The sequence below is a fragment of the Lithobates pipiens genome, unplaced genomic scaffold (assembly GCF_037356315.1).
Source record: "Lithobates pipiens isolate NorthernLeopardFrog02 unplaced genomic scaffold, aLitPip1_a1.2 Scaffold_16, whole genome shotgun sequence".
NCBI lineage: Eukaryota > Metazoa > Chordata > Amphibia > Anura > Ranidae > Lithobates > Lithobates pipiens.
The window spans coordinates 554,071,163-554,091,441 of record NW_027507748.1 but is presented as its reverse complement, the minus strand read 5'-3'; the positions used below and the strand labels follow the sequence as shown (position 1 = coordinate 554,091,441).

The 20,279-nt window shown below is 45.5% G+C and overlaps 1 protein-coding gene across 1 annotated transcript in view; it reads left to right on the top strand.

Moving 5' to 3' along the window:
* LOC143983618 (retinol dehydrogenase 7-like) overlaps nt 1-18,371 on the top strand; it is a 75,469-nt gene extending 57,098 nt beyond the window's left edge. Inside the window, exons 3-5 of the mRNA XM_077483536.1 lie at nt 7,871-8,129; nt 9,773-9,936; nt 18,047-18,371. Coding sequence (XP_077339662.1) covers nt 7,871-8,129; nt 9,773-9,936; nt 18,047-18,264 — 641 coding nt within the window. The 3' untranslated portion in view covers nt 18,265-18,371. The remainder of the gene's footprint in view (nt 1-7,870; nt 8,130-9,772; nt 9,937-18,046) is intronic.
* Nucleotides 18,372-20,279: the final 1,908 nt, after the last annotated feature.

Sequence of the window (20,279 nt, the reverse complement as noted above, 5' to 3'; positions counted from 1 at the left end):
CCCCGCCCACAGACCCCGACAACCAACGGCCAGGGTTGTCGGGAAGAGGCGCTTGTCCTCCTCAACATGGGGACAAGGTGTTTTAGGGTGGGGCTGTGCGCTCGCATAAGGGTCTGATTTGGACTTTGGGGGGGACCCCCACGCCATTTTTTTGGCGTAGGGCTTCCCCTTTAAGTCCATACCAGGTGATGGGGCCAGCGACATGTCAATCTCGCCCATGGAGGTGGCGACATTGACCTCCTTCGCTAGTCCCGTCTACCTGGAGCTGCTTTCAAAATGAACAGACTTTCCTCCGTGTGTGGGAAAGTCCATTCATGTCAAAAGTCCGGCCTGCCATAGTCCGCTGGGTTGTCTGCCGGACTTAGCCCGCCGGAAAAGTCCGGTCGTGCGTGGGCAGGTCCGTCGTTCGCAAAGTCCGGTGGACCTCAGCTGCAAAATCTGGCGGGTGTTCCGCCGGACTAGGTCCACCGTACTAAGTCCGCCAGATAATCCAATCATGTGTACGCAGCATAACTCTGGATTGCTGTACCTTTTCTCTTCTGTCACTAGGTGGCGCTTGCTGGTGGCATTAGATTGACAAGGGTATCGCAAGGTCAAACTATGGATAGATGGGGTGTCTCAGCCAATTCGCCAGGGTTTTCTTGGTCCCTTGGCCTGCTGGGAGAGCCTATTTATTTGGTTGGAGTCAGGTGATCAGGGTTCCGTGCCACCTGGATGGCTGTCTGGGTGGACATGTGTCATGTCACCCCAGGTTTCTAGGCCAAGCCAGAGGCCTATCCAGGAGCAAGAGAAGCAGCATAGGGTTGGGACTGCAGGATTGGAGTCCAACCGAGTTGTGAAGGTGCAGCCGGATGGGGAACCAGTTGTGGTCGGAGGTAGAGGGGAAGCTGTCGCCTCTAAGGGACCATTCTTCCACCTTGTTACCTGAGACTACAGTGAGTAAGCTGGAGCCAGTACTCCAGCAGTCTTCTCACCAGCCAGGGACGTGAATAAGGGGGAAAGCTTCAGCATTTGCCAAGCCAGGGACCCTGCAGGACAGCAGGGGTGATACTTGAGAAGCATCAAGTGCCAAGCCAGGGACCCAGCAGGATTGCGGGGGTGATGCTTGAGGATTATAAAGCGTGCTAGCTGTGGAAGAGCACAGGAGATTCAGTGGCTATTGAATCTGAAAATCTACTGAGAAACTGGGAGCTCAGTGAGTAAAAGTCTACAGTAAGAGACTGTAGTGTGAGAGAACTATTCTGTGTTGCCAATAGTTAAGTTTAACTACCGTTAGTGAATGTTACCAGATTTGTCGCCATAGGAAATAGAGGCCCTACCTATACAGAAGTGATATCCAGCTGGAGGCCTTCCCCTGTATAGCTGTTTACCTATAGAAGTCTCAGCGTATGCTAATTTGCATTGCATCTAAGAGTGTCCTGACCCTAACCCTCTCTCCTACAGTTCTGTTAAGAGACAATACATCTTTTGCATTCAAAAAGTGTCTGGTGCCCATCATTCCATCTTGCCTTACACCCACCATGCCTTGTAACCCACTCTACAAAGATTGATGTCAGCTATCCCTGGCTCTGGAGGTCAACATTAGACCTTTGGAGTTCTGGGACCTTGCTACAGTTCCAATGTGGTCTTGGTAATGACAGACTTAAAGGCATTGTACAACAATGCTTGTTGTTTTAACTCGGTATTATTATAGTTATATTCACAGTACTACCGTATATACTCGAGTATAAGCCGAGATTTTCAGCCTCTTTTTTGAGGCTGAAAGTGCCCCCCTCGGCTTATACTCGAGTCATCGCTGTCTGCCCGCTCGATCAGCGTGTCGAGCAGACAGACAGCGGCCATTCTATTCAAAAGCCGCGCCTCCGGCTCCGCCTTCGCCTGTGATAGGCGGAACACTGAATTTCCCAGCAGCCTGTGTTCCGCCTATCACGGACATCGTATCATCCTCGTACTACGGACGAGGATGATACGACGTCAGTGATAGGCGGAACACAGGCTGCTGGGAAATTCAGTGTTCCGCCTATCACAGGCGAAGGAGGAGGCGCGGCTTTTGAATTTTACAATGGCCGCCGAAGAGGGCACGGGACGGAGGCAAGGCAAGGCAAGGCAAGGCACGGCACGGCACGGGACGGGACGGGACGGGACGGAGGCAAGGGAAGGCACGACACGACGGCAAGGCACGGCACGGCACGGGACGGCACGGGACGGAACGGAGGCAAGGAGGCAAGGCACGGGACGGAGGCTCGGGACAAAGGTAGGCTGGACACACACACACACACACACACACACACACACACACACACACACACACACACACACACACACACACACGGATACACACACACACACACACACACACACACACACACACACACACACGGATACACACACACACAGGGATGGATGGACGGACACACAGGGATGGACGGACACACAGGGATGGACGGACACACAGGGATGGACGGACACACACACAGGGATGGACAGGCATGTCTCACCCTCGGCTTATACACGAGTCAATAAGTTTGCCAGTTTTTTTGGGGGTAAATTGGGGGCCTCGGCTTATATTCGGGTCGGCCTATACTCGAGTATATACGGTATTTGTTTGCCTTACCTTGTAATGATGGGCTTATATGTTATGGCTGCAGTTTCTAGTGTCATGGCTGATCGATTCTCCTATGTCCATGTATTCATTCACCTAGCTTGTCCTTATTTGCAAAAGGGACAAGCTACTTCTTCTTCTGGGCCATACAGCTTCCAATCCATGTCTTCCCATTTGCTCTGCATTGCATCACAAATGTAGGAGTGCTAATGTAATAAAAACATATCTCTTTCAGCATGGTGGGCTCTCTACAAATTCTCTGCCTGTTTATGGCTGTGTCAGATCTCATTACTGTGTAGTGCTACCCCCACAGGAGCCACTGAATTTGTGTCCGTGGTTCTTTTTATTTTTTGTAGTAGCAGCCAGGCAAATAGCAACATTATCACACTTTTTGCTCAATAAACAATCTAGGGGTTGTCTTTTTATAGTTTATTGCAGAGTAACATGGATGGGCTTAAGAAAGCTGTAGGATACTCCAGAACATGTTAAGAATGTGTAAGCCCCCATACACACGGTTGGACATTCCGACCACAAAATCAATGGATTTTGTCCAAAACTGGTGTTGCATACACATGGTCGCACAAAGTTGTCGGAAAATCCGATCGTTCGGAACGTGATGACGTTAGTTCATTACGACGGGACTACGTTCGGGTTAGTAGCCAATAACTTTGGTCTCGTAATTTGATCTGAGCATGCGTGGCTCTTTGTCCAATTGGAATTCTCTACAAACGGTCGGACAAAGTCTGATCGGATCATGTTGTTGGAAAATTTTATATCCAGCTCTCAAACTTTGTTGGTCGGACATTCCGACGGAAAAAGTCAGATGGAGCCCACACACGGTCGGATTATCCAACAACACCGTCCGATCAGACATTTTCCATCTAAATGTCCGACCGCGCGTACGGGGGCTTAGACATTTTTGCCTTTCTACCTGCTCCGCATAACAATCCCTTGAGCAGTAGGACATGAAGTTGACAGCACTGGGACATCATAAGTAATGTTTTTATCTAGGAGTGTGATACACTATTTAGCTCTCATCTGCACTAACACTAGACTCAGAGACCTGGGGATTGTAGGATATATAGTTTTCTATACAGACAGAGTTCATGAATTACCAGTGCAGTGCCATGCCACATGCCTTATGTGTGAACACAAACCGAAACCTCTGACACTGGAATGTGTAGATTTACTTACTATAGGCTGTGGGTACAGGCCAACAAATTACACCATTAAACTACATGATGATCAATGCGCAGCTTAGGCAGGTGAAAATAGGAAGATTTATAATGCATTCAAAAATAAAATAAAAATTATACTATATATATATATATATATATATATATATATATATATATATATAATGTATATGTATGTATGTATATATAATGTATATGTATATATATATATATGTGTGTGTGAACAAAGGCGAAAATAATGGCACAAACTAAACTTTCTTCCTCCTATCTCAGCGCAATGTCTAAATTCTTGCCCATTCTTCCTTGCAAAACAGCTCGAGCTTAGTGATGTTGCATGGAGAGCGTTTGTGAACAGCAGTTTTCAGCTCTTTCCACAGATTCTCGATTGGATTCAGGTCTGGACTTTGACTTGGCCATTCTAACACCTGGATACGTTTATTTGTGAACCATTCCTTTGTAGATTTTGCTGTATGTTTGGGATCATTGTCTTGTTGGAAGATAAATCTCCGTCCTCAGTTTCAGGTCTTTTGCAGACTCCAACAGGTTTTCATCCAGAATGGTCCTGTATTTGGCTGCATCCATCTTCCCCTCAATTTTAACCATCTTCCCTGTCCCTGCTGAAGAAAAGCAGGCCCAAACCATAATGCTGCCACCACCATGTTTGACAGTGGGGATGGTGTGTTGAGGGTGATGAGCTGTGTTGCTTTTACGCCAAACATATCGTTTTGCATTGTGGGCAAAAAGTTTGATTTTGGTTTCATCTGACCAGAGCACCTTCTTCCACATGTTTGGTGTGTCTCCCAGGTGGCTTGTGGCAAACTTTAGACAAGACTTTTTATGGATATCTTTGAGAAATGGCTTTCTTCTTGCCACTCTTCCATAAAGGCATGATTTGTGCAGTGTACGACTGATTGTTGTCCTATGGACAGACTCTCCCACCTCAGCTGTAGTTCTCTGCAGTTCATCCAGAGTGATCATGGGCCTCTTGGCTGCATCTCTGATCAGTCTTCTCCTTGTCTGAGCTGAAAGTTTAGAGGGACGGCCAGGTCTTGGTAGATTTGCAGTGGTCTGATACTCTTTCCATTTCAAAATGATCGCTTGCACAGTGCTCCTTGGGATGTTTAAAGCTTGGGAAATCTTTTTGTATCCAAATCCGGCTTTAAACTTCTCCACAACAGTATTACGGACCTGCCTGGTGTGCTCCTTGGTCTTCATGATGTTCTCTGCGCTTTCAACAGAACCCTGAGACTATCACAGAGCAGGTGCATTTATACAGAGACTTGAATACACACAGGTGGATTCTATTTATCACCATCAGTCATTTAGGACAACATTGGATCATTCAGAGATCCTCGCTGAACTTCTGGAGTGAGTTTGCTGCACTGAAAGTAAAGGGGCCGAATTATTTTGCACGCACCACTTTTCAGTTTTTTATTTGCTAAAAAAGTTTAAAATATCCAATAGATTTTGTTCCACTTCACAATTGTGTCCCACTTGTTGGTGATTCTTCACAAAAAATTAAAATTTTATATCTTTATGTTTGAAGCCCGAAATGTGGCAAAAGGTTGAAAAGTTCAAGGGGGCCGAATACTTTCGCAAGGCACTATATAGTAAATGACTAAATCAAATATTTCTGTCTAAAAAATCAGCCAGACATAAAAAAATCTTATCTCATCAGCGCTCATATCCATTTAAATACATTAACTGACATCAGTGAGTAAATTGCTAAAATGTAAAAATCTAATATCAGCAGAACTACCATTGAAATGCTGGGAAAACAGTTCATATATTGGATGGTGTATGGTATTACACATGCTGCATCTATAGTGAATCTGTTAGTGAGTGCATATTCACCTCAATCCTTTACAATAAGCTCCATATAAGCTCCATACCCCGCTGTGGTTTCTACTCACCAAAAAGATGTTAGAAATAGACCTCACACCTCCATAATATCCTGCCAGGTGATCGCACTGGAACACTCAAGATGTGGATAGTCTTCCAATTACACACGTCTGTGATGTCCTCCCGCATATATGAGTCCATTTCATCAAGCGATCTCAAGTGATCATATCATTCAGAAGCATAGGGAGAGATAAAACTCTAAATAGAGCAGTTCCATTTTTAAAAGTTCATTAAATATCACAGAAATCTTGTATAAAGGTTTATAAAAAAAGCTCTCCATATTCATACAGCGTCTGGTTCCCTGATTGGTTTGAGTAGTACGGTGTCAGTAGCCTTAAAGAGCTTACTGAATTGTTTTTTTTACTGGAATATCAAAGGCACTATGTGCATGCTACAGGAGCAGTTACAATCCACTCACCGCTTCCAGTCTCTCAGTTCAATCTTGGGGAGCCTGAGATAAATTTCCTTCCCAGTCGCCATGAGGTCAAACCCTTACTGGTTTCGTCATACTGACTTTGTCAAAGGGCAAAAACTTTTAGGCGGGAAGTTTAAGGAAACAACTTACATTTAAATGCCCATCAATGCAGCCTTATCAGTGTCCATCTGCAGCCTTGTCCAGTGTCATTGCAGCCTTGTCAGTGTCCTTTACAGCCTTGTCAGTGTAGCTTTATCATTTGCAGCCTTGCCCCAGTGTCATTTGCAGCCATGTCATTTGCAGCCTTGTCATTGCAGTCTTGAAGTTTAAAAATGGCGCTGCCGAGATACAGAGTCCTCTGTATCTCGGCGGTTCTCAGGTCCTCTTAGCGGCTCTCGGGTCCTATCGGTGGCTCTCGGGTCCTATCGTAGTCCCGAGCAGAGCCGAGAGTAGCCAAGTGTACTTGGCTCGGCTCACAGTCACGCCCAGTCCCTGTGTTATGTCCATCATAGGGTGGGACTGGGCGTGACTGTGACCGGAGCCGAGCCAAGTACACTATGTATCTCGGCGGGGCCCCCTATTGGGCAGGGCCCATGGGCTTGAGCCCAGTCAAGCCCAATGGTAAGTCCAGCCCTGATTACTAAAACATTTGGGCATACAACCTGTGGCACCAAAGCAAAACCTCTGTGCTAGGTTCATCTCCTTTATGCAGAACAATGTTAATGGTCCCATCCTGCCTTAGATTATTGTGACAATGTAAACTCATTTGTGTGAGATGAGCGTATTCTGATAAAAGGGAGGAAAAATGTGTAACTGATAACTTTACAAGAAATAGCCACCTCTTTGGTTCTGCTACTTAAAGGCACATACCTTCTGTGAAATAGTAAAATATGACCCTGGCAACTGCCAACAGCATGGCCGGGAGTTTATCAGCACGGGTGGTCATATTTGTTGCAGGTTAGCAATGTGCAGCCTATAAGAAGAATTATTATTCAGCCTAAGTTATGGGTAACCTAATCGCACTGATTGGCATTGGAAGCATCCTCCTTTCTCGCTTGTCCTAGTCTCAAAGCGGTAGTAAGCGTTTTTTTTTTTTTTTTTTAAACCTGTAAGACATACTAGCACATCATGAAATACTTACAAAGCCCTGCACCGGCACGCTGTCACTGCTGAAAGTGCTTTCATCTTCACCCAATCTTCCTTCCGGGTTCACGTCCTCCGCCCGTCTTATTGGCCGCACCGCAATGATGTCACTCACCCTTCAGAGCACATGCGCCGCTGACGTCACCGGCTGCATGCAGTGTGAATATCTCATAAGTGTGCAGGTTTAGAAGATATTTACCTGTAGGTACAAGTTCAAAAAAGGGTTTACTTCCACTTTAAGGGCCCATTCACACGTATACATTTTACAGCAACATATGAACTGAATTACACTGCCAGTAATTTTGACTTTAGTGCATTATTACAGTAGTGGGCAAAGCATCCACACTGCAGCCACCACAATGCACATACATGATAATGCATTGTGTTAATGCACATGCGTTATCACACTGTATATTGTGAGCCTTCACTATCATATAATTTAGCTATCAAGTTGCTCTGACTACAGTAAATACCATAATAATAATCTTTTAAAGAATGGATATTTTTAGATACGGTATAACCCTATAAATGTTTTATTAATTTGGGTCTTTAAAGGAATATCATTGTAGTTATGCGCATTGTAATGCCATTCTTTCTCCGATTTCACTACAGGACTTTGGGGCCTGGTAAACAATGCAGGAATAGAAATCCCAAGCTGTAACAATGAATGGCTAACTAAGGAAGATTTCTTGAATATTCTCAATGTAAATCTGCTGGGTGTTGTTGATGTGACAATTCATCTTTTGCCACTGATCCGGAAAGCCAGAGGACGTGTAGTAAATGTAGCCAGTGTGGCTGGTAGACTCACAATGTGTGGTGGAGGATATTGTATGTCTAAATATGGAGTAGAGTCATTCTCTGATAGTCTCCGGTGAGTTGGTAGAGTGATCATTTATTGTAGATCTTCCCTTTAGAGACATATTTACACAATTGAAGATGCATTTTTGTTTTAACCACTTGCCACCAAATCATGTACCTGGTATGTCATTGGACTTCAAGTGGTTGTATTGGGGTGATGCCTACTGTTTGTTAGAGCTGACAGTAGTCTCTCTTGTAAAAGCAATCAGATCAGCTAACTAGCCGCTCGATTGCTATTACAAGGAGCAAAAGGGGACATTCTCTCACTTCCCGCCGCCTTCCACGGTTTGTTGAGGCTCTGCTGTCCCACCAGGAGACCTGAGCTACCTTCCGGAACAGCCAGTGGCTAGTTGGACACCCAAACAAAGCTAGGATCAGCTTTGATTGGGACTCCACTATGGTAGCCTGGAAGCGATGACATCTCTTCCAGTTTACCCAAATGTCAGCAGCGCCATTTAAAAAAAATCGAAAGTATTTAGAAACCCGATCTTGGTGTTTTGAATGCTTTTGTAGACAGAGGAGGGTTTTGGGGTCTTGTACCCCAGATCCCTTGATAGAGAGTACCTGTGATATGGCCATTGCTGTCACAGAGGATGTTTACATTGTTTACATTCCTTGTGAAAGCAATAAAAGACAAATATAAAATAAAGCAACAGTGTAAAAATAAAACAATGTAATAAATGCTTAATTATTTAAAAAAGGTAAGTTCTCCCATAACATCCCATACTAGCACTTAAAGCAGAACACATGCATCGGTACCGTACGCACACAGACAGCAATTGTCCCACACATGTGAGGTATCGTTCTGAACGTCAGATCATGGACAGTAATTCTACTCTCCTCCTGTGTAAATCTAAAGTGGTAACATGTAAATGCTTTTAAAGCATTGCCTATTAATGTTATTTGTTGCTGTTGCACAATTTTAAAGTGTGACATGTTTGGTATCTATTTACTCACCGTAAGATCATTTTTTTTTATTTTGCAAAAAAAAAAATGGGTTATGTATTATGTTTTTTTGTTAATAAAATTTGAAAAAGTGTATTTTTTCCCAATAGCCAGTAGCCAATAGCTTCCGTCTCGTAGTTGAATCTGAGCATGCGTGCGTTTGCGCGTCGGAATTGCATACCCACGATCAGAATTTATGATAGAAACTTTTTCCGTTGGAAAAATTGAGAACCTTCTCTCAATCTTTTCCTGGTGGAAATTCCGCCAGCAAAATTCCGATGGAGCATACACACGGTCGCATTTTCCGGTGAAAAGCTCTCATCTGTCTTTTGCTGACTGAAATTCCGACCGTGTGTACGTGGCATAAGTCCTGTTCCCTTAACAGGAGTAGTGTGGATAAACCATTTTTATCAGTATTTGTAGGATAAAGGGAAAGAAACAAGAAAGAGAAGGCATTGAACTTTACTATAATTTGATTTTATAGTGTCAGTAAAATGCAGTTTTGTATTTTATGTGTGTACATGACACTTATAAATGCAGTCCCTTCCAAGGTGGAGCCTTCTATCTAACACACACATACTAGATCAACCAAGGTAAAGGTCAGTGCACCTACCTGAGTGCCTTGTGGAAACTGAGCCCAGCACTGAAAGGAAAATGTTAATTAATGTAGCTACATAGTCTAGATTATATGATCATATGTGTGCTTTTCAGGCGTGAAATGAATCCATTCGGAGTGAAGGTGTGCATAATTGAGAGCGGCTTTTACAGTACACAAATGAATGACAGCAAATCACATAAAGAAAGTCTAAAGCGCTGCTGGGAGAAAGCCTCAGAAGAGGTTCATAAAGCTTACGGAGTGGAATACTTTGGTAAAAGTGAGTGAAACTAATTTATAGTTTATAGCAACAAACATACATTGATGATTCCACAATAAAATATATCAATAAAAGACTATTTTTTAGTCAGATAAATATAAGATATCCCATATAAATATTCAAGTTTTTTTGCAGCCAATAGGTGAGACTTGTTACATATTTTACAGTGTTTCTTTACTTCCTGTAGTAAGAACCCTGGTGTTTACAGAGCTCAATAGCTCAAGCTGAAATGTACACACACAAAAAATTAGACAGAATAGCAACTCAATCAGAATTTTCAAACAGAGATAGCCTGCTTCAAAGGAAATAAGTCTTTTTTTTTTTTTAATAACGATAGAGAAAAAAGAAATCAACAAAAAAATAGTGCTCTGTGCCATGCATTAAAGCTTAACTACAGGGTAAATGTAACCCCCCTCCACCCAACACCTTTATCTGACCATTTGGTTAACAAAAATCATTCATGCGATCATCCAGCGCCCAGTCAATCTGCTCACTATTTACTTCTTGGATGGATCCTTCTCTGGGCTGTTCACATCACTGCTTGCATGATGTGGACAATTCTCATTGGCCAGCTATTGTAGAAATCCTCTTAGGATCCTGAAGAGAGATGATGTCGGATCAATGGTAGTGAAGAGGGCCGGGTAGTGAGGGTTAACAAGTGGTGCTACATTGGCAGTCCCCACAGGAGAACTGCGTTAGTGATGGACCTGGATGGGGGTTGACTATAACTGGATTCACTAGGTAAGGAAAACTTTACACTAAGCAGGATGTGTTGGGGTGGTGGGAGGAAGAGACAGACAACAAATAATTTTTGGGTGAAGCTGGCCTAATCAAAGATCATGAATATATTTATATAGACTGCATATAAAAAGTCCTTTTAAAAATATAAAAAGTTAAACAATAAAAAAAAGAAGACATATGTAATGCTGTCCTACGTTGCAATGCTCAGTGCCTGTGAAGTCAAGCACAAGGTCTCTCACAAGGCAGCCATACCTACCAGTTTATAAGATCTGCCCTTTAAAATGGATGGACTGTACTTCATACTCCTCATGGTTCTCAACCTGTACAGGGTGAGGACGAGGCACCGAGGTGGTAAAGTGGTTGCAGACCAAAGGTTTTAATAAGGAGACATGAAATACCTTTGAGATACGCATATTAGAAGGAAGGTCTAATGTGTAAGCCACTGGGTTAATCCTGCTAAGAATACGGAAAGGCCCAATAAACCGAGGTGCAAACTTCAGAGAGGAAACACGAAGTTGAAGACCATGGAGATGCCCTTATAACGCAGGAATACTCTGCAGAACAAATGAGTCACGCAACATGGAAGGTTGGAAACCATAGTTCGGCATAAATGGGGATAATCGTGAAGCAGAATTCAAGGCACTATTGTGAGCAAACTCTGCCCACGGTAAGAGGTCTGACCAGTTGTTATGATGGTCAGAAATATAGCAATGTAGGAATTGCTCCAAGGACTGAATGGCTCGTTTTGCTGCCCCATTAGACTGCAGGTGATACGCAGAGGAGAAAGCAAACTGAATTCCTAATTGTGCACAAAAGGCTTCCCAGAATCGGGGAACAAACTGACTACCCCTGTCCATGACAATCACTTTGGGTAGCCCATAAAAGCAAAAAAGATCTCCCGGGCAAAAATTTAAGCCAGTTCCTTAGAAGTGGGCAACTTCTTAAGTGGAATACAATGGGACATTTTCAAGAACTGGTCAACCACCATAAGGATAACTGTATTGCCCTGGGAGTTGGGTAACTCCACAATGAAATCCATAGACAGGTGGGTCCAGGGCCTCTCTCCACTGGGTATGGGTTGTAGGAGGCCCACTGGAAGGTGTCATGTAGTCCTACTCTGAGCACACACGTAACAGGCAGCTACATAGGCGGTTACATCAACATATAGACTAGGCTTCCAGAATTGTTGGGAAATGGCCCAACAGAGTTTATTCCCAGGGTGGCCAGCAGCCTTGGGATAATGGCAAGTCTTGAGCATGGCAGTATGAAGACTCTCTGGGACAAAGCAGCGGTCACAAGGTTTCTCAGGAGGAGCATGGACCTGAGCAGCAAGAATTTTGTCACCCAAAGGAGAAGTGAGACTGGTGCGAACCATAGCCAGCATACAATCAGGAGGAATCACAGCAACCGGAACCAACTCCATCTTGGAAGTGGAGGAAAATTGCCCCAGCCCTTACATTCTTAGCACCGGGTAAGACATTAGACAATGTAATTTAATCTAGACAACAAAAGAGCACATTGCGCCCTTCTGGGAGAGAGGAGTTTACCCTCAGACAAGAATGTGAGATTCTTATGGTCAGTAAGAATGAGAACTGTCACAGTGGTACCTTTGAGGAGATGTCTCCATTCTTTCAGGGCTAAAATTATCGCTAACAGCTCTCTGTCACCAATCTCGTAATTGCACTCCGCAGGTGACAATTTCTTGGAAAAGTAGCCAAAAGGATGCATAGCGCTCTGAGGTAGGACGTTGAGACAGAAGGGTGTCAACTTCAGTCTCAGAAGCATCAACCTCAAAGATAAAAGGTATCGTAGGATCAGGATGTGCTAACACAGGAGCAGAAACAAAGGCAGCCTTGAGATTCTAAAAGGCCTTAATGGACTCCGGAGACCAAGTCTGTGGGTTACCGTGCTTTCTAGTCATATCAGTCAGGGACTTGACCACAGATGAAAAGTTACAAATAAACTTCTGATAATAGTTGGCAAAGCCAAGAAAACGCTGCAGAGGATGTAAACCACGTGTTGGGGCCACCTGGGTCCATCAAAAAAAAACAGCAGTGGAAATTACATAACTCAGGAATTTAACCTGTTCACGGTGGGATTCACACTTTTCCAATTTACAATAGAGATTGTTCTCTCTTGGTTTCTGAAGCACACAACAGACATCTGTGTGGTGACACTCCAGGGACTTGGAAAATATGAGGATATCATCGAGATAAACCACCACACATAACTGCAACAAATCTCAGAGGACATCATTAATAAATTCCTGGAAAACTGCCGGGGTTACAAAGGCCAAAAGGTACGAGGTACTCATAATGGCCTGTTCTGGTATTAAATGCAGTTTTCCACTAAGCGCCCTCCTTAACCCTCACGAGATTGTATGCCCCTCTCAATTCAAGCTTTGTGAAAACCGTTGCTCCCTTAAGGCAGCCAAATAACTCCATAATCAATGGAATCAGATAGGCATTCTTAATCATGAAACGATTGAGACCCCTATAATCAATACAAGGTCTCAGTTGACCACTCTTCTTCTTCACAAAGAAGAAACTAGCACCAGCAGGAGATAAGGATTTGCGGATGAAACCTTGAGAGAGTGTATCTGCAACATACTCCTCCATGGCCTTATCCTCAAAGACTGACAAAGGGTAAACCCGGCCACGAGGGTGTATGGCACCAGGTTGAAGGTCAGTTGTGCAATCATACGACCAGTGTGGAGGCAAACTACCGGCTTGACCTTTGTCAAAGACATCGCTAAAATCATGGTACACCTCCAGCAGGGAGGAGATTGAAGGGGTGCACAGGACCTTGGCTACCTTCTACCTTGGCTACCTTCTGTCTTACTGCATTGTGGTGACCTGGAGAGAACCTCAGCATGGAGCCAATCAAAAGAGGGGTTCTGGATCTGTAACCAAGGATAACCAGTGGAAACTTAGGTGAGGAAATAACTTGGAATTGGATTATCTCATGGTGAATAGCCCCTACAGCCATGGACAATGGAACAGTCTCATGAGTCACATGGGCAGGCTGTAGAGGTTTCCCGTCAAGAGCCTCAATGGTAAGTGGAGAAACAAAATGTTACCCCAGCTCCACTGCCAATATGAAAGTCCACAAGCTGTGATCCGGTGCTCTAGCCAGGATGTTCAGGCCCAAATGGCAAGTAGACTATCACGTAGCTGCAGCAGAATCGAGTTGTTCGATACAGAGGCAGCATCAATGAACAGGCCTGCAGCCCCAGAGTCGATTTAGAGCCTGTATCTCGATGGAAGACTCAGCCCAGCAAAGGGTAACCAAAACTAGGGGCTTATCCTTCTGGATAACTGGGAACGAAACAACACCACTTAAGATCTGTCCGTAACAGGACCTCAAGGTTCAGGAGTTCCCTAGATGTGTAGGAAAAGACTTCAAAAACGTGAACTGCCTGGCCACAATAAAGGCACAATATCTCCCTCCTCCTAAGGGTTCTCTCATCCACAGAAAGACACGTAAAGCCCAAGTGCATGGGTTCATCTTCAGGGCATGAGGCCTTATTGTTCCAAGCAACCTCTGCTGCCAGAGTACAGAATTCAGTGGCGCAATTGGCAACAGTTCTCGTACTCTGATGCACATGAGGCACTTGGCAGCAGAAGCGGAGTGTGTGGAAATGTCAAATAATCCCCTTTAAAAGAAGCCACAAACTCAGGGTAACTCAAGACAACAGGTTTTTGCATCTCCCATAGTTTGCCCAGGCCAAGGCTCTCTCAGAAAGCAAAGATATCACAAATCCTGCCAAAATGTCAGCCAAGCAAGTCTTTAACAGGAACACAGGAAAACGTTTCTAGAGATGTGACCAAGGCGAAGGCAGAGATCATCTGGACTGGACGGCTTAAGTAGTCAGGACTGATGAGCAGGATATCATCAATAGGTGAGTCACTGTGGAGAGATAGGAGCTGGCAATTAGCCGACAGCTGAGTTGCCAGCTTTGAGAAGGAAGAGCTGAGCCCAGCCCTGACAGCAGGCTCTGTCTGTATGAGTGGCCAGGGCCGCAATGATGTCACTCACACGCATGCACACGGGATCCTTGGCTGTGGCACGGAGCTCTGAAGGTCTGGCACAGTATGCCAAACCTTCAGAGCGCATGCGTCAGTGACCACACCAGCTGCATCCACAGGGGATATCTCCTAAACATGCAAATTTAGGAGATAATCAATGTACCTACAAGTAAACCTTATTATAGGTACAAGTACAAGTCCACTTTAAGATCACAAGTATACCAAAACAGATTGGTAAATCACTGTCAATGCATGTAAAAAAACATGTAAAAAAACCAGATACAATGCAACCAACAGAGGTAGAACCAGGTAGAGGTAGAACCAGACACCAGACACAGCTTATACTGTATACTAGGAGTGTAAACACAGTAACTTTCCAAATGGGAAGTTACCCCTCAAGTGACTGAGAGGATTTTAAAAAGATGTACCAAAGTCATTTGAGGGCTCTCAGACAAAGAATCTAGGCTTAGGCCTTGGTGTGTAATTTGATAACAACAACCCAGTTCTGCCCTCAAGAATGTAGTAATGTGAGCAGTTTTTTAGGGTAAGCTTCTGCTGACAAAGTTGGGGCCCTTTAAGCGTTGGCGTGCAAGGACTCAAGGCTGGAGGGTAATTTATTGTAAAGGTAGGCTCAGTGAGTGGGTTGACACCTCGGTACAACCAAAGCCAGTTCAACATGTAATTGGGGGTCGGGATTGCTTTAGGACAGCTTTAGCTCTGTCTTTGGTTCTTTAGTTCTGCCCTCAAGAATGTTATAATGTGAGCAGTCTTTAGGGAAAGCTTCTGCTGACAAAGTTGGGGCCCTTTAAGCATAGGTGTGCAAGGAGCGTGATGATGACTCAAGGCTGGTGGGCAATTTATTGTAAAGGTAGGCTCAGTGAGTGGGTTAACTCCTCAGTACAACCAAACAGAAGGTGAAGCCAGTTCAAGAGGCAGTTGGGAGTGGGAATTGATGGAATGGGGATCGCTGAAAACAAATCAAGGCATTGTAGGACAGCTTTAGCTCTGTCTTTGGCATTGATAACTGCGGCCTACAGATACATGCAGCAGCAAGGGTAATGGGTCTCTGGTGGCAAAGTGTTAAGGGAAAGAGATGGCTCTCTTTCAAGTGGAGACTGAAGAAAGGGTTGCAGTGCACCCCCTTAGGGGCCACAGATGAACTGGTATCCCCCACCCTGCACAGCCAGGCAAACCGAATTTTCACAGGCACTCCAGAGACAAAGAACAGTCCCTGACTTTGTTTTTTGTGGTTTATTGAGGGTTAATAACTTGGATGGGGATGGGAGAATATGGAATGCCCATTTGACTTCAGCAACAACACTTTAGCAACATCTTCAGGGACATCTTTCAAAACGAAACTCTATATACAGCCTCCTTCACACTCCTACTTCACTTTACTTGCTTGCTTGAATCCACCTGGATCACTGTAAATGAATCTGACAGGCAGTCAGCTTTAGCAATGGCCTTTTGCAGGCAGGAACTCAAAGCTCCTTGTTGTGCAGCAGTACACAGTGATCAGCACGTGCGACCCCCCCCCCCCCACACACACACACACACACACACCCCCACACACACCCCCACACACCAATTTAACACAAGTAGAGGATGATAAAATGAAATGGAATCAGTATACAGAGGTTTACTTCTTCTGAGAGATATTAAAGGAACACTCTAACCACCATGACCCAGTGATTTGAAGTGGTCATGGTGGCAAGAGTCAGTATGTGCAGTGTTTCTGCTTGAAACAGGTAGGGGGCCTGAGAGAGAGAGAGGCAAAGATAGAGAAAGAAGTGGGGCTGACGGGGGGGGGGGGGTTCTGAGAGAGAGGAGGGCTGAGAGAGGGGGCCACTGAGAGAGTGGGGCACTGAGAGAGGGGGGTGCTGAGAGAGGGGAGGGCAGAGAGAGGGGAGGGCAGAGAGAGGGGAGGGCAAAGAGAGGAAAGGGCCGAGAGAGAGGAGTGCTGAGAGAGGGGGGAAGTGAGGGGGAGATGAGAGAGATCCCTAGCCCTGTCCCTATCTGCAGTCCCTCCTCTGCGCCATTGTACCAGAGTCTATCTGCAGCCTGCAGGCCTGTGTGTGTATGATGATGATGATGGTAAAGTACCTTCCATTCCATGCCAGTCTGTCTTCTTGCGAACATCCACTTTGATCCTTTTAGCCATTCAGCTGCTCCCGGCCATCCTCTGTGCCCCAAGTCAGCCTGTTCTCACTCCGGGCTTCACGTGACGCTAGAAAGCGGAGGAAATTGGAGCAATCCATGTTGTTCTGGAAGCGCAGGGTGCAGTACGCTGCGCCCGCCCCACTGTTTCTCGCCTCTTCAGGGGGTGGGATCAAGGAAGAGCAGGCGGTGCTGGTGGAGCTCTTCTTCCGAGTCCCAGGCTCTCTCAAGCTCGCCCACCTATCTGCCCTTGGCTCACTGATTACTGCCGTGTGTGGCGATGGACGCCCGGAAGGTGGCCACCTGCACCTCAAGGGTGATGCAGTGCTGATTGCTGCTGTAGTGCCACCAGCCCCACGCCTATTTGCCCCTGCTAGATGGCCATCACACTGGGGACAGTACAGCAGCGCTCCTTTAAATTTTGCTCCTAGCCTCAGGGCGGTAGCCCCGCCTGCCTCCCCCAAACCTATGCCACTGGTCACATAGCCACCAAGTAGGGGAGGGGTAGAGGATGAGGAACAGCTACTGATAAGCTCCAGGTGCCTCTCTCCTCCCCATGCCTGGAGAGTAGGTAAGCCGGAGGCCGTGGATCAGCCCTGTAGCCTGGATATTGCCCACCACTTGCGGGTGTCCGGGAGCCGCAGCTGAAATGCGAGAGACTCCCGCACTTCGCAGGAGACTTGGGATATCTGAATATATATCCAATATCTTCTCAAGCAAGGTGATCTGATCTAGCATGAACTCTTATTTGTACAGTATATAGAATATCAGCACTATCAGTGTATATGTATTCAGCCAAATCGAAATATTCACAGTCTGATGATTTTCCTTTGTCACAAAAATTATTTGCTCAATAATACTTCTAAAGTCGGGTCTCAAGCATTTGACACAAATAATCATTGTAATGTGTCTAATATGCTTATTTCCTATTACCATCAACTCCATCTAATGGTCATAATGCAGCATTTTCCTGAATGCAGTATTAAGGTAAAATACTGCATTATGGCCAATAGATGGAGCTACCATTTATAGAAAATAAACATTATTAAAATTAGACAAACTGCAGTGATTATTTGTGATGGCTGTGTGAATGCTTGAGACATTCACAAGCAATTTTTTAATAAACAGACACCATAGTTTTTCATTAAGGTTCCCTTTTTTACACTGTATATTTTATGTTGCAGCTTACACCTCCGTTGATATTATGTCATGGTTCTGGTCCACCAAACTTTCTCATGTTACAGATTGCATGGAACATGCACTGACAGCGGTTCACCCCTGGACCCGTTACTCTGCAGGCTGGGATGCCAAATTCTTCTTAGTGCCTCTTTCCTATCTACCTGCAGCCATCTTGGACTTTGTTCTCACTATTGGACAGCCTAAACCAGCCCAGGCAATCTGATTCTCCTTTCAATTGTTTTAATCAATCTCCTGCATGAATCTCCTCACTTTACAGAGAGATCTTCAAATAAAATACAATATTTAGCAATAAATATGTGATGGGAGTTATGTACCTGTGTCTATTGTCTGTTAATGTGTACCCTGCTCTTCTTTTATTTGTATTATGCTATTTTTAGAATGACTGCACATATGCATAAAGGGAAAATTGTGTCAGATCCTTACCGTCATTTTCCTTTCCTGACACCAATCCAAGGCAGCATACATGCCATATAGCTTTGCATCTATCTCCATCAACAGGACCTTTGTAAATCTATAAAAGGGAAACAACTTGAACAACCTCCCCCATTCTCGATAAAAGTAATCAGGTCACAAAGAGAAGGTTTGTATGCTGCCATGGATTGGTATCAGGAAAGGAAAAGTATTTGATACATTTTCCATTTTCCTGATACCAACATGGCAGCATACATGTGTTAACAAGCTAGGAGGGCTTAAATGTATGATCAAACTGTATTGCAATGGACATGTAAGCCTGAACCCTACTTCTGTTGAAGTCCACTGGATCTTTACTGTAGTGCCTGAGGCAGGTGCACTGTGGCAACCAGCCTGCTGCTTTGCAAATGTCTCCATAGACATTTTACATGCGCCGCCCCAAACTTAAAGACATAGAGCTGGACCTAGCTGAATGAGCCTTTACCACTTATAGAGGCTCTTGCCTTGTATGATTTCTGGATGACTTTGACACTCCAATCTGACAAGTTTGCTGAAGCATCCTCCTAAAAACTTGCCTAATGAAAACACAAACAGCCTCCTGGAAGATCAAAACTAGGAAGCAGCATGAAGATAGCATTTTTAACACTTGGTACATAAAGCTTGTGTAGGTTAAGTACTGTCGGTCTCTGCTGGAAAGCATGAAAGTGCCACTTTGATGAAAACAGAAGCTACTTTGGAGACAAAGGTGCCCGAGGGGCATAGGCCCCAACTGTTCCTAAAGGAAAAAGATGTAGAACTCTGTAGCCCCAAGTCTTAGTAGATCTGATACTCAGCCCCCTGAAGTTATAGAGGGACACTGCCTCTTGAGCGACGTCCCACTGTTGACTACTTTGCTGATGCAAACAAGGAAATCCAGGACCAGAAAAAAAATCCCACTGGGAAACATTATTCATCCTCAGGCCGCGTACACACGCGCGGACTGTTTGCCCAACCTTGTTCGTCAAACAGTTTCGGCAAACAGTCCGCTCAAAATTTGCATGAGCGGACTTGCCCACACACGAGCGGACTGTTTCAACGAACTGTTTGCCAAACAGTCCGCTCAACTTTTGAAATGAACGGACTCGCCCACGTAAGGCGGAGGCAAATCCGCCCATTTCGAGCGCGTGTACAGGTAGGCGGGGCCCGCGAAGGAGACGTCGCGGGCTCCGCCGCCTGGAATGGGCTTAAAGGGGAACCCCAACGCCGAAAAAAATCGTCGTGGGGGTTCCCCCAAAGTCCACACCAGACCCTTGTCCGAGCACGCTACCCGGCCGGCCAGGAAAGGGGGGCGAGCGAGCGCGCCCCCCCTCCTGAGCCGTACCAGGCCGCGTGCCCTCAACATGGGGGGGTGCCTTGGGGAAGGGGGGGCCGCGCGGCCCCCCCACCCCAAAGCACCTTGTCCCCATGTTGATGAGGACAAGGGCCTCTTCCCGACAACCCTGGCCGTTGGTTGTCGGGGTCTGCGGGCGGGGGGCTTATCGGAATCCGGGAGCCCCCTTTAAGAAGGGGGCCCCCCGGATACCGGCCCCCCACCCTATGTGAATGAGTATGGGGTACAATGTACCCCTACCCATTCACCTGTGAAATAAAGTACAAAAAAAAACACAACACAGGGGAAAAAATATTTTATTGCACAGCTCTGGGGGTCTTCCGTCTTCGGGGGTCTTCTCGCCGGACTCCTCCGCTATGTGTGTGTAGCTCTTTTACTAGCGGAGGAGTCCGGCTTTCTTCCTCCCCGCCGCCGGCCTCTTCTCCCGACTTCGGGGG